The following is a 14,554-nucleotide window of genomic DNA, read 5'->3' on the forward strand; positions in this document are numbered from 1 at the left end:
CAGAGTAGGGAAATCAAGAACCAAAGGACGCACGCTAACCAACACTGAACAATGTTACGCACAGATCGAAAAAGAATTGCTTGCAGTGGTTTTTGCCTGCACGAAATTCAAGGACTTTATTTTTGGAAAGTCTGTGACAATAGAAATGGTCACCATCTTGAACAAACCCATTCACACTGCTCCGGCATGATGTAGCTGCAGCGTTTTGATTTTGACATTGTCTACAAAAAAGACAAAGACATGCACATTGCTGACACGCTATCAAGGGCGCCACGCAAAACCAGCGAACAACAGCCCTCTGAAGAAGGTTCTCGACCCGAAACGTCACCCATTCCTTCTCTTCTGAGATGCTGCCTGACCTGCTGAGTTACTCCAGCATTTTGTGAATAAATGCCCTCTGAACAGGATCAGTTCTCCGTAATGAAAGTATCGTATGTTCCTACTGATTGCCTTAGCGACCTGGCTGAGCACACGGCTGCTGACGAGACCTTACAACTGCTGTCTGCAGTCATCCGGCGTGGTTGGCCGGATAAACAACACAGCACCCCGCTCGCAATCCGCCCATAATTCTTGGTTCGCGACGAGCTGATGTTACAGGACGGGATTATAGCCAAAGGCCACAAGGCAGTTGTCCCAGCTGTCCTCCGAGACAAGTACTTCGATGCCGTCCACAGGGGCCACCCCGGTGTGGAGGCAACCTTACAACGGGCACAGAGCATGTTTTACTGGCCTGGAATGACCAAGTAAATACGTGACAAAACTGTAGTGTGCGCCATCTGCAACAGCCTAATGCGGCACCAGCAGAAGCAGCCCTTACTGTCGCACCCGGTTCCTCCTCTACCGTGGTGCACGGTAGCCACCGACATATTCGAATGGCATGGGAAGCACTATCTGGTTCTTGTCGACTCTTATTCGGGCTGGTTTGACATCGATCTACTCCAAACCGTCACATCTGAAGCAGTTATCCAGAAGCTGCAGCGCCATTTCTCCGTGCACGGTTCCCCTGCACGCCTTCTGTCCGACAACTGCAGTCAGTTCACCAGCCAGCTTTTCAAAAACTTTGCACAACGATGGGACTTTCGGCATGTCACCAGCAGCCCTGAGTTTCTGCAGTCCAACGGACTCGCCGAACGAGCCGTCCGAAGCGCAAAACAACTAATGGAGCGTTCCTACCTCGCTAAATCTGATATCTACCTGGACCTACTCAATTTAAGGAACATTGCCAGGGATCCCATACTGGGTTCCCCAGCCCAGCGACTGCTGTCTCGCCAAACCCGTGCTGCCCTGCCTGTACCCCAACAGCTTTTGCAGCCGCAGGTCCGTTCTCCGCCCGCGGTCCAGAAACGACAACAATTCAAGCGCAATGCACAAAAACGTCTTTTCGACAAATCCAGTAAGCCGCTTAAACCTCTCTCCAGTGGACAGGTCGTTCGCCTCCAGACCACCAAGGGCTACGGCCGTCTGGGTCACATCCACAGCCCTGCCAATGATCCGCGCTCCTGCCTGGTTAGCGCGGACGGAGCCATTTACACACGCAACCGTCAACATCTCCTTCCAGTGAAGGAACCGCGTCCTGCGACTCCACATCCAGAGGTCTCGCTTTTTGCATACCCTCCCACTACCGGACCGGCTGCTCCACTACCGGAGACTGGGTGCCCCGCCGCCCCTCCACGGCGTTCGACGTTTTTGTGCATTGCGCTTGAATTCACCACCTCCACCCGACGGGTCTCCGGTGCCGTCCCCGGTCACAACCCCGGTCCCCTCCCCATTCACTTCACCCGTGAAGGGAGGAGATGCGGATTCGTACCGCACACGCGCCGGTCGGGTCAGCAGGCCACCCATTAGATACGGCGATTTTGTGTAACCATCTATCTTCCCCATATGCGATATTAACGTTTCGGCTACTATAGTGTTTAGCCACCATGTTTCCACGTATCTATGCTTTATTTGTTTCTACAAGGAAAGATGTAGATTGGTTATTTCCCACTAACCAATGGTAGCACTTGTTAGTAGTTGCTCCGCCTAATATGCGATATATATTACCTATAGCTTGCTTATGTGGGGGTAGTTGGAGTAGCTGTTAGTCGCTGTGACGTCTTGCAGATCAATGCTGTAAGTGGACTTTAATAAATGTGTGTTGCATTTTCGACATGTGTACGACTCCACTCTTTAAGGTGAGAGGGGAAAAAGTTAATAGGAAACCGAGGGGGAACTTTGTCACACAGAGGGTGGTGGGTACACGGAATAAGCTGCCAGAGGTGGTTGAGGCACGTACTATAGCAACATTTCAAAGCCATTTGGACAGGTACATTGATAGGAAAGGTTTAGAGGGATATGCCCCTATACTGGCAGTGGGACTAGCAGAGATGGGGCATCTTGGTCAGCATGGGCAAGATGAGACGAAGGGCCTGATTCCATGCTATGACCCCCAGTATTATTCACTGCAGGCAGATAGTTAAGATATAAGATTTTTCCCTCGTTTTCTCAGAAGCACAATCAAATCTACAAGTTAGAACTTGAGATGCAATTCCACTGTCAGCGTTATTAACATTTTGGTTAACTATTCTAAAAAGATTATTTAAGGGGTTTTACTGAAGCTGGAAAATCAATTTTGGCCCAAATAGGAGCACACCACCTCCCTCTAGTGAGGCAGTCACTAAATCAAACAGCTCAGAAATGGATTAGTTATATCTTGCCCGATAGACATCGAACATTGTCCAACATCTCATCTTACATTCAAAAGCAGCAAAGTCAGAACGCTGACCAAAACACACAGAGTAGGAAGAACTCAACAGGTCTGGCTGCATTTTTTTTTAGTTTTAGAGTATAGTGCGCAGAAACTGGCACCGACGAGCGATCCCCATACACTAGCTGTTGCTATATCTATAGTTAGGACTTTGAGATGGTATAGAAACTGCCATTACACTAGCACTATCCTACACACACATACGAGGGACAATTTTACAAACTCCAAACAGCCGTGGTCAGGATCGAACCTCTGGCGCTGTAAGGCAGGAGCTCTACCTGCTGTGCCACTGTGCCGCCCATGAAATGGATAGACAACATGTTGGGTGGGGATCCTTCTTCAGACCAGAGTCTGCCTGCAACCAGATTGTAGAAAGTCGAAACCTCATGTCCATTCCCTCAGATGCCGTGTGTAGGAAGGAACTGCAGATGCTGGTTTATACCGAAGATGGACACAAAGTGTTGGGAGCATCTCAGCGGGTCAGGCAGCATTCCTGGAGAAAAGGAATAGGGGAATTAGAACCCGACCCGTCACCTATTCCTTTTCTTCAGAGATGCTGTCTGACCCACCGAGTTACTCCAGCATTTTGTGTCTACCCTCACAGATGCTGCCTCATTCGCCGAGTTCTTCTGGCACTTTGAATTTTGCTCAAGATTCCTGTATCTGCAGTTTCTTGTGTCTCCAATGTTCTCAGACTGAAGAAGTGCCTCGACCCGAAACGTCACCCATTCCTTCTCTCCAGAGATGCTGCCTGACCCGCTGAGTTACCCCACCTTTTTGTGGGCATAGGGGACATGTGGGCATAGGGGACAGGGAGTGCCAGACACAGGGAGGGAATAGATCGTTTCAGTACACTACACTACCCTGTTCATCTAATGACTGCCCCCAAGTGTCCCAAATAATACCGCAAGATATTCTACAAAAAATACTATAATATGCCAACAGTAGCTAGCCGAAACATAAACGGCTCCGACGCCTTCTCTCGAGAGATGCTGCCTGTCCCGCTGAGTTACTCCAGCATTTTGTGTCTATCTTCGATTTAAACCAGCATCCGCAGTTTTTTTTCCTACATACCTGCAGTTCTTTCCTACAGATCGCCCAGGTAATTGGCGAGAGAGGGAGCGAGTAGGGTAGTGCCAGGGTAATTTGGAGGGGAGAGGGAGGGGAGAAACAGGGTAATACCAGGGTATTTGGGGGGAGAGGGAGGAAATAGAGTAGCGCCAGGTAATTGTGGGAGAGGGAGGAGAGGGCAGGGTAGCGCCAGGGAATTTGGGGGGAGAGGGAGGGAATAGGGTAGCGCCAGGATATTTAGGGGGAGAGGGAGGGAGGGAATAGGGTAGCGCCAGGATATTTAGGGGGAGAGGGAGGGAGGGAATAGGGTAGCGCCAGGGTATTTAGGGGGAGAGAGGGGGAGGGAATAGGGTAGCGCCAGGGTAATTCGGGAAGGGAGGGGGCGCAGGGTAATTAGGGGGCGCAGGGTAATTGGGGGGAGGGGATGAAGGGGATAGGGTAGCGCCTGGGTAATTGGGGGGATGAGGGGGGAAGGGGAGAGGAGGGGGAACAGGGAAGCGCCAGGTAATTGGGGGGAAGGGGAGTTCAGGGGAACGCCAGGGTAATTATTTGAGTTTCGAGGTGATGGGGGGGGGGGGGGGGGGGTGCAGTCGGGGAGAGAGGGAGCGCCATGGAGGGAGGGTGGCCTCGCGTCGTCGACGGGGGGTGGGGGGGGTCGGGGTCTGTGAGGAAGGGGGGGGGGAGGAGTTAGAGGGAGGGGGGAGCCGCTCCGCGAGTCGGCCCCCTGCTGAGGCCTCGGCCTTGCGCCGGGCCGCCGCCGCTTACCGAAGAGCCGCACGCTGGGGTTGAGCGGGGTCGCCAGGAGCGGCCGTTCTCTCAGCTCCTCCATCGTCGTCGCCGCCGCTGCTCCGCTTGACTCGCCGCGCGACCAACGGCCGCTCACGTTCCCCGACGTCGCTCGCCGTCCCCGCGCACGCCGCCCCCGCGCACGTCGTCCACCGCGCACGTCGTCCCCGCGCTTGCAGCCCCCGCGCACGTCGTCCCCGCGCTTGCAGCCCCCGCGCACGTCGTCCCCGCGCTTGCAGCCCCCGCGCACGTCGTCCCCGCGCTTGCAGCCCCCGCGCACGTCGTCCCCGCGCTTGCAGCCCCCGCGCACGTCGTCCCCGCGCTTGCAGCCCCCGCGCACGTCGTCCCCGCGCTTGCAGCCCCCGCGCACGTCGCCCCAATCCTCCCCCCCGCGGTGATTGACTCCCCTTTGGGCCAATTGCAGTTAGATGTCCCGCCCCCTTCCCTCAAACGACGGCCCATCAGCGCCGCGCTGTCAACCCCTCCCCCCGCTCTGACTGGCTCTCCCATGAACCAATCATATCGCCCATCCATGTGAGTGTCTCTCCGGCCGACCAATGGGAGTGCACACCCCTCACATCGTCCCGCCACCTCACGTCCTCCCGCCCCAATACATCGTGTCGTCCCGCCTCCTCCCAACGTCGTCCTCCTCGTTAGGTCATCACGTCGTCCCCTTCTCCCCCTCCCATCGTCGTCCTCCTCGTTACGTCATCATGTCGTCCCTACTCCCCCCCTCACGTCATCACATCGTCCCTTCTCCCCCACCTCAAGTCATCAGTCCTCCCTTCTCCCCCCCCCCCCACCCCCTCACGTGGTGATCCTCTCACTGTTCAAGGGTCACAGCTCAATAGACAATAGACAATAGACAATAGGTGCAGGAGTAGGCCATTCAGCCCTTCGAGCCAGCACCGCCATTCAATGCGATCATGGCTGATCACTCTCAATCAGTACCCCGTTCCTGCCTTCTCCCCATACCCCCTGACTCCGCTATCCTTAAGAGCTCGACTTGCACACGGACCATCTCACCAAACCTGCCCACATAAAGATCTAAATGACCCTTTTGCAACCAGTACCCCCCCCGCACGAGCGAGTGAAACCTGAGATAGCCCAGATGTTGGCGGTTGTGCAGTAGAAAGCAGAAAAAGCAGAAAAATAGAAATGATAATAAAACACCATTGACTGGGAGCAGCCACTTGTTCCAGAGCGGAGGATCGGCAGCGCGGCGCTGATTGGCGGATGGTGGCCTGAGGGGGGCGGGATGAAGTACGGTGGGCGGTCGAAGGACGCACGCTACGATTGCCCATCCGATGAATCACTCACACCCTTGATCGACTCCACGTCCAACCAATGGGTGTGAGCGTCTCACGACCGCCTTCGCACGTCGTCCCGCCCCCAACGTTGTAATGTTTCTGCGTCCTCTGGTCCTCGATTCCCCCACTCTGGGCGAGAGACTCTGTGCATCTACCCGATCTATTCCTCTCATGATTTTATACACCTCTATAACATCACCCCTCATCTTCCTGCACTCCAGGGAATAGAGTCCCAGCCTGCTCAACCTCTCCCAATCACTCACATCCTCGAGTCCTGGTAACATCCTCGTAAATCTTCTCTGTACCATTTCCAGCTTGACAACATCTGAAGTAGACTCTGAAGTGGGGTCTCAACATGAAACGCCACCCACAGTCTAATGCGTTTCTTTTATTTCTCCATTGGGTGGCAGTGTCCCCCAAGTTTCAGAAACACTTCTGAACTATATTTTCTTCATCCGAGTTAAATTCGTGTTGTTTTATGGGTTTTTTGTAGCTACACTTTGGAATATAGTACAGGATTTTGCTTTGTCTTTCTGTTGGTGTGGACAGTGCCCTTTGAAGAGGATATCGACCATTTCAGGTCACCATAGACAGGTACATGGATAGGACAGGTTTGGAGGGATATGGACCAAACGCAGGCATGTGGGACGGGTGCAGATTGGACATGTTGGCCGGTGTGGGCAAGTTGGGCCAAAAGGCCTGTTTCCACACTGTAGCACTCCATGACTCCATGACTTGCCCTTGATCAGCCAAGACCTTTGGGATCTCCTGGCTACTAACTAACCATTTTAAATCTCCTTCCCATTTCTGTACTGACCTTTCAGTCATGGGCGTGGATCATTGGCCAAACGAGGCCACAAGCAAACTGAAGGAGCATCACCTCAGATTCTGCTTGGGTAGAACAGGGTATGAACAGGGCATCACGGTGGCACAGCGGTAGAGTTGCTGCCTCACAGCGCTGGAGACCCGGGTTCAATCCTGACTATGGGTGCTGCCTGTACGGAGTTTGTATGTTCTCCCCGTGACCGCATGGGTTTTCTCCAAGTGCTCTGCTCTCCAAAGACGTACAGGTTTGGAGGCTAATTGGTTTGGTGAAATTGTAAATTGCTCCCAATATATGTAGGATAGCGTTAGTGATCGCTAATCGGTGCGGACCTGGTGGGCCAAAGAGCCTGTTTCCGCGATGTATCTCTAAATTAAGCATTGATTTCTCCAATTTTACGTAATTGGATATGCAGGGAATGGAGGGATATGGATCACATGCAAGCAGATAAGAGTTGATCTTGGCATCAAGGGGTAGGCCATTTAGAACGGAGATGAGGAAAAAAAAAATTCAGTCAGAGAGTTGTAAATCTGAGGAATTCTCTGCCTCAGAAGGCAGTGGAGGCCAATTCTCTGAATGCGTTCAAGAGAGAGCTAGATAGAGCTCTTAAGGATAGCGGAGTCAGGGGGTGTGGGGAGAAGGCAGGAACGGGGTACTGATTGAGAATGATCACATTGAATGGTGGTGCTGGCTCAAAGGGCCGAATGGCCTACTCCTGCACCTATTGTCTATTGTCTATTGTCTATCATGTTCAGCAGAGACATAGTGGGCCAAAGGGCCAGTTCTTCTGCTGTAATATTCTATGTTCTAAAGGTGAAACTTCAAAGGTCAAAAGGTCATCTGTATTGAGCACTGTACAGAGTTGGTCCCAGGTGTATAAATGGCAGTCTATTGGCAGTTTAGTTCAGTTTAGTTTATTGTCACGTACACCGACGTACAGTAAAAAGCTTTTGTTGCATGCCAACCAGTCAGTGGAAAGGAAAAAAGAAGGACAGTAAAAGCTTCTCTTGGTATGTTAAGAGAAAAAGATTGGTAAAGACAAATGTGGGTCCCTTGAAGGCAGAAAAGGGTGAAATTATTACGGGTAACAAGGAAATGGCAGAAGAGTTGAACAGGTACTTCGGATGTGTCTTCACTAAGAAAGACACAAACAATCTCCCAGATGGACTAGTGGACAGAGGATCAAGGGAGACAGAGGAATTGCAAGAAATTTGCATTAGGCGAGAAATAGTATTGGCCCATATTCCTCCAAACCTGTCCTCTCTGTGTACCTGTATAACTGTTTCTTAAATGTTGGGATAGTTCTGTCTCAACTACCTCCTCCGGCAGCTTGTTCCATACACCCGTCACCCTCTGTGTGAAAAGGTTACCCCTCAGGTTCCTATTTAATCCTTCCCCCCTCACCTTAAACCTATGTCCGCTGGTACTCGATTCCCCTACTCTGGGCAAACGACTGTGTGTTTACCCAATCTATTCTTCTCATAATTTTTGAACACCTCTGTAAACATCACCCCTCATCCTCCTGCGCTCCAAGGAATAGAGTCCGAGCCTGCTTAACCTCTCCCTGTAACTCAGGCCCTCGTAAATCTTCTCTGCAATCTGTCCAGCATGACAACATCTTCCCTATAACACGGTGTGCCCAAAATGAACACGATACTCTAAATGTGGTCTCACCAACGTGATGGATTTAGATTTTTTTAGATTTAGATTTAGAGATACAGCGCGGAAACAGGCCCTTCGGCCCACCGGGTCCGCGCCGTCCAGCGATCCCCGCACATTAACACTATCCTACACCCACTAGGGACAATTTTTACATTTGCTCAGCCAATTAACCTACATACCTGTACGTCTTTGGAGTGTGGGAGGAAACCGAAGATCTCGGAGGAAACCCACGCAGGTCACGGGGAGAACGTACAAACTCCGTACAGACGGCGCCCGTAGTCAGGATCGAACCCGAGTCTCCGGCGCTGCATTCGCTGTAAGGCAGCAACTCTACCGCTGCGCCACCGTGGCGGCCTTCAGATTGGATAACTGCAACACACCTTCAGCCACTTGCAAAAAAGGCACCAGCATGTCGTACACTCACACGTCAAAACAGGAGTTCAGAGGAATTCGGAGAAAAGGGATCGCTAATGGCAAGAGAGGGCTGTTGAGAAGATCAAAGGGAGACGTACATCAGGGGGAAATGCAGGCTGGAGGCTCGGAGCTGGGAAGAGACAGGTTGGTGAGAGGATGCCAGTGAACCATGAACGATCTGCAACAGGAGAAGTGAAGCAGGCAGCCACACTTTGAGTACGTGTTAGCAGAATACTTTAAACATGAAATCACCTCAGCGATGCCTTCAGGAAACCGGGGAACGAGAGCAAAAACAAGGAGTTTGAGTTTAGTTTATTGTCACCTGTATCAAGGGACAGTGAAAAGCTTTTTTGTTGCATTGCTATCCAGTCAGCGGAAAGACTATACATGATACCATCGAGCCGCCCACAGTGGGCAGACACAGGATAAGGGGAATAAAGTATAGTGCAAAATAAAGTCCAGTAAAGTCCCATCAAAGGTAGTTTGAGGATCTCCAATGAGGTATAGTTTAGTTTAGTTTAGAGATACAGCGTGGAAACAGGCCCTTCGGCCCACCGGGTCCACGCCGACCAGCGATCCCCGCACATTAATACTATCCTACGCGCACTAGGGACAATTTTTACATTTACCAAGCCAATTAACCTACAAACCTGTACTCTTTGGAGTTGGGGGGGACCGAAGATCTCTGAGAAAACCCACGCAGGTCACGGGGAGAACGTACAAACTCCGTACAGACGGCGCCCGTAGTCAGGATCGAACCCGGGTCTCTGGCACTGCATTCACTGTGAGGCAGCAACTCTACCACTGCGCCACCATGACCGGAGAGCTCAGGACTGCTCTCTGGTTGTTGCTAGGATGATTCAGTTGCCTGATAACAGGTAGGAAGAAACTGTCCCTGAATCTGAAGGTGTGCGTTTTCACACTTCTGTACCTCTTGCCCGATGGGAGAGGGGAGAAGAGGGAGTGCCCGGGGTGCGACTGGTCCTTGGTTATGCTGCTGGCCTTGCCGAGGCAGCGTGAGGTACAAATGGAGTCAATGGAAGGGAGGTTGGTTTGTGTGATGGTCTGGGCTGTGTCCACAATTCGCTGCAATTTCTTGCTGTCTTGGATGGAGCTGTTCCCAAATCATGTATCTGGAAATGTGGAAGCGTGGAATTGCAGAGACCACCGGTGTCCGGTGTCTTTGCTAATGCGCTAACAAAGCACAAATTGAACTCGTGAATCTTTTTAGATTCAGCTAGGTTTAGAGATACAGCGTAGAAACAGGCCCTTCAGCCCTCCAAGTCAAACAGGCCCTTCACCAGAACCAGAGGCCACTGTTTTGCAGAACCAGGGGCCACAGTTTAAGAATCAGGTGTCGGCCATTCAGAACGGAGATGAGGAAGAACTTTTTCACCCGGAGAGTTGTGAATTTGTGGAATTCTCTGCCTCAGAAGGCAGTGGAGGCCAAGTCTCTGGATGCTTTCAAGAGAGAGTTAGATAGAGCTCGTAAGGATAGCGGAGTCAGGGGGTATGGGGAGAAGGCAGGAGCGGGGTACTGATTGAGAATGATCAGCCCTGATCACATTGAATGGTGGTGCTGACTCGAAGGGCCGAATGGCCTACTCCTGCACCTATTGTCTATTGTCTATTTATTGTCTATTTATTGTCTATTGTCTATTGTCTATTGTCTATCATCTATCGTATCTGCCTCCACCATCACCTCAGGCAGCAAGTTCCAGCCTCCCCACCTTCCCATGGCTAATACATTTGACCTTCACATCTCCTTTAAACTTATCCTATCTCACCTTAAAGCTATGCCTTCTGGTCTTTGACATATCCACCCTTCGGAAGAAGGTTCTGGCTGTCTACCTTACCTATGCCTCTCGTAATTTTACATGCTTCTATTGTCTCCCCTGCATGCCTGACGTTCGAGAGAAAATAACACAAGTTAGCCCAATCTCTCCTTGATAGCCTTAATAATACTCTCCTTAATGAGACTGAAGAAATGATCTGGACTTGAAACGTCACGCATTCCTTCTCTCCAGAGATGCTGCCTGTCCCGCTGAGTTACTCCAGCATTTTGTGTCTATCTTCTCCTTAATAGCTAATGCCCTCTAATCCTGGCAGCATTTATAAGGATGAGGAGGGATCTTATTTAAGCTTACCGATTAGTGAAAGGCCTGGATAGAGTGGATGTGGAGAGTGGAAGAATCTAAGACCAGCGGGCACAGCCTCAGAATGAAAGGACGTACCTTTAGGAAGGAGATGAGGAGGAATTTCAAGAGAGAGTTAGATGGAGCTCTTAAAGATAGTGGAGTCTGCGGGTATGGGGAGAAGGCAGGAACGGGGTACTGATTGTGGATGATCAGCCATAATCACATTGAATCCCAGCGGTATGAACATTGACTTCTCCAACTTTAGATAGTTCCTCTGTCCCTTTCTTCTCCTCCCCCTTCCCAGTTCTCCCTCTATCTTCCTGTCTCCACCTATATCCTTCCTTTGTCCCGCCCCCCCCTGACATCAGTCTGAAGAAGGGTTTCGACCCGAAACGTCACCCATTCCTTCTCTCCTGAGATGCTGCCTGACTTGCTGAGTTACTCCAGCATTTTGTGAATAACTACCTTTGATTTGTACAAGCATCTGCAGTTATTTTCTAATAGACAATAGACAATAGGTGCAGGAGGAGGCCATTCTGCCCTTCGAGCCAGCACCAACATTCAATGTGATCATGGCTGATCATTCTCAATCAGTACCCCGTTCCTGCCTTCTCCCCATACCCCCTGACTCCGCTATCCTTAAGAGCTCTATCTAGCTCTCTCTTGAATGCATTCAGAGAATTGGCCTCCACTGCCTTCTGAGGCAGAGAATTCCACAGATAGAGAATTCTTACACTATATTGAATGGCGGTGCTGGCTCGAAGGGCCGAATGGCCTCCTTCTGCACCTATTGTCTATTGTCTATTGAATTTCTTGAATCAGAGGGTGGTGGATCTGTGAGATCATTGCCACAGAAGGCTGTGGAGGCCAAGTCAATCTGTATTTCTAAAGAGGAGATATCGGCACGGTGGCGCAGCGGTAGAGTTGCTGCCTTACAGCGAATGCTGCGCCGGAGACACAGGTTCGATCCTGACTACGGGCGCCGTCTGTACGGGGTTTGTACGTTCTCCCCGTGACCTGCGTGGGTTTTCTCCGAGATCTTCGGTTTCCTCCCACACTCCAAAGACGTACAGGTATGTAGGTTAATTGACTGGGTAAATATAAAAATTGTCCCTAGTGTGTAGGATAGTGTTAATATGCGGGGATCGCTGGGCGGTGTGGACTCGGTGGGCCGAAAGGCCTGTTTCCGCGCTGTATATATATGATATGATATGATACGATATGATATGATATGATATGATATGATATGATGATGATAGGTTCTTGATTAGTAAGGGAGTGAACGGTTCTGGGGAGATGACAGGAGAATGGGGTTGAGAGGGAAAGATAGATCCCAAAATGGCGCCCAAGCCAGGCGACCCTCTGCTGTCCCCAGAAGTGAATCTGTAATAACTCATTGCAAACGTCCCATTCTTATAAACTTTCTTCCCAGCTGCAACTGAACCATCCGACCAACAACTAGAGAGTGGTCCTGAGCTGCTGTCTACCTCTTTGAAGCCCCTCAAACTATCTTTAATCAATATTTACTTTCTTGCACTAAACGTTATTCCCTTTATCCTGTATTTGAATCCAGTGAATGGATGACTCTATTGTAATCATGTAGAGTCTTTCCGCTGACAAGTTTGCATGCAACAAAAAGCTGTACCTCGTTACACAAAACAATAAACTAAACTAGACCAAACTAAACTAAACTAATCTAAACTAGATAGCCATGATTGAATGGCAGAATAGACTTGATGGACAAAATGGCCAAATTCTGGTGCTCTGACCTATGAATTTATAAACATTCTGATAAACTATTTCTGCACCCTCTCCAAAGCCTCCACATCCATTTTAGAAACATAGAAAATAGGTGCAGGAGGAGGCCATTTGGCCCTTCGAACCAGCACCGCCATTCATTGTGATCATGCCTGATCATCCACAATCAATAACCCGTGCCTGCCTTCACCCCATATCAATAGACAATAGACAATAGGTGCAGGAGGAGGCCATTCGGCCCTTCGAGCCAGCACCGCCATTCAATGTGATCATGGCTGATCATTCTCAATCAGTACCCCGTTCCTGCCTTCTCCCCTGACTCCGCTATCCTTAAGAGCTCTATCTGGCTCTCTCTTGAGTGCATTCAGAGAATTGGCCTCCACTGCCTTCTGAGGCAGAGAATTCCACAGATTCACGATATCCCTTGATTCCACTCGCCCCTAGAGCTCCATCTAACTATCTCTTAAATTCAGCCAGTGATTTGGCCACCACTGCCCTCTGTGGCAGAGAATTCCACAAATTCACAACCCTCTGGTTGAAAAAGTTCCACGTTTCAGCACTTGCGTCTTTTATCATCGTTATCTTTGGTGTGACATCATATCACTGACATATGATGAAAGTATGGGTCGACAGGGCTTGTGTTCACTGGAATTTAGGAGGATGAGAGGGGATCTTATGGAAACATATAAGATTCTTAAAGGATTGGACAGGCGAGATGCAGGAAAAATGTTCCCCATGTTGGGGGAGTCCAGAACCAGGGGGTCACAGTCTAAGAATAAGGGGTAGCCCATTTAGGACTGAGATGAGGAAAAACGTCTTACATAGAAACATAGAAAATAGGTGCAGGAGGAGGCCATTTGGCCCTTCGAGCCAGCACTGCCATTCATTGTGATCACGGCTGATCATCCACAATCAGTAACCTGTGCCTGCCTTCTCCCCATATCTCTTGATTCCACTAGCCCCTAGAGCTCTATCTAACTCTCTCTTAAATTCATCCAGTGATTTGGCCTCCACTGCCCTCTGTGGCAGAGAATTCCACAAATTCACAACCCTCTGGTTGAAAAAGTTCCTTCTCACCTCAGTTTTAAATGGCCTCCCCTTTATTCTAAGACTGTGTGGCCCCTAGTTCTGGACTCACCCAACATTCGGAAATTTTTTCCTGCATCTAGCTTGTCCATATATATTAATGATTTGGATGAAGGAATTAGAAGTAACACTAACACGTTTGTAGATGACACAAAGCTGGGTGGCAGTGTGAACTGCGAAGAGGATGTTAGGAGGTTGCAGGGCGATCTGGACAGGTTGAGTGTAATTTTGTAATGGGGCAACCAGAACTGCAGGCAATACTCCGGGTTGGCATGGTGGCGCAGCGGTAGAGTTGCTGCTTCACAGCGCCGGAGACCCGGGTTCGATCCTGACTACCGGTGCTGTCTGTACGGAGTTTGTACGATCTCCCCGTGACCTGCGTGGGTTTTCCCCGGATTCTCCGGTTTCCTCCCACACTCCAAACACTCCAGGTTTGTAGATGAATTGGCTTGGTAAAATTGTAACTTGTTCCTCGTGTGTGTGGGATAGTGTTAGTGTGCGGGGATCGCTGGTCGGTGCGTTCTCGAAACTAAACTGGAAAAAAAACTGCAACGTACCCAATATGGAAATTACTGCTTGAAAAGCTGGAGGGTTAATTGAAAATTAAAACATGAGACTTATAGGTTTCTTGGTAAAGCTGCAGGGAAGGGTAGGTATCTGAGCATTTCAATGTCAAGATGTAATTGTCTGGTGGAACTGGTTTTTCGACTAAACTCCCTCCTTCATTTGGCCATATAAACCCTGAACTCCCCCCACCTCA

The 14,554-nt window shown here is 50.2% G+C and overlaps 1 protein-coding gene across 3 annotated transcripts in view; it reads right to left on the bottom strand.

The window, feature by feature from the left end:
* Positions 1 to 4,715, bottom strand: part of npm1b (nucleophosmin 1b) — a 90,061-nt gene extending 85,346 nt beyond the window's left edge. Inside the window, exons 1-2 of one of the 3 annotated variants that reach the window (XM_078405020.1) lie at positions 4,583 to 4,704; positions 3,025 to 3,239 (exon numbers count right to left, since the gene is read on the bottom strand). Coding sequence is in view for 2 of the 3 variants with exons in the window: in XM_078404839.1 (XP_078260965.1) it covers positions 2,997 to 3,066 (70 nt within the window). In the remaining variant the exon portion in view is untranslated. Of the gene's footprint in view, positions 1 to 2,996; positions 3,240 to 4,582 lie in introns of all 3 variants that reach the window. The other 2 variants (XM_078404839.1, XM_078404931.1) reach the window with 2 other exon arrangements.
* Positions 4,716 to 14,554: the final 9,839 nt, after the last annotated feature.

The sequence above is a fragment of the Rhinoraja longicauda genome, chromosome 1, assembly GCF_053455715.1.
Source record: "Rhinoraja longicauda isolate Sanriku21f chromosome 1, sRhiLon1.1, whole genome shotgun sequence".
Classification (NCBI taxonomy): Eukaryota; Metazoa; Chordata; class Chondrichthyes; order Rajiformes; family Arhynchobatidae; genus Rhinoraja; species Rhinoraja longicauda.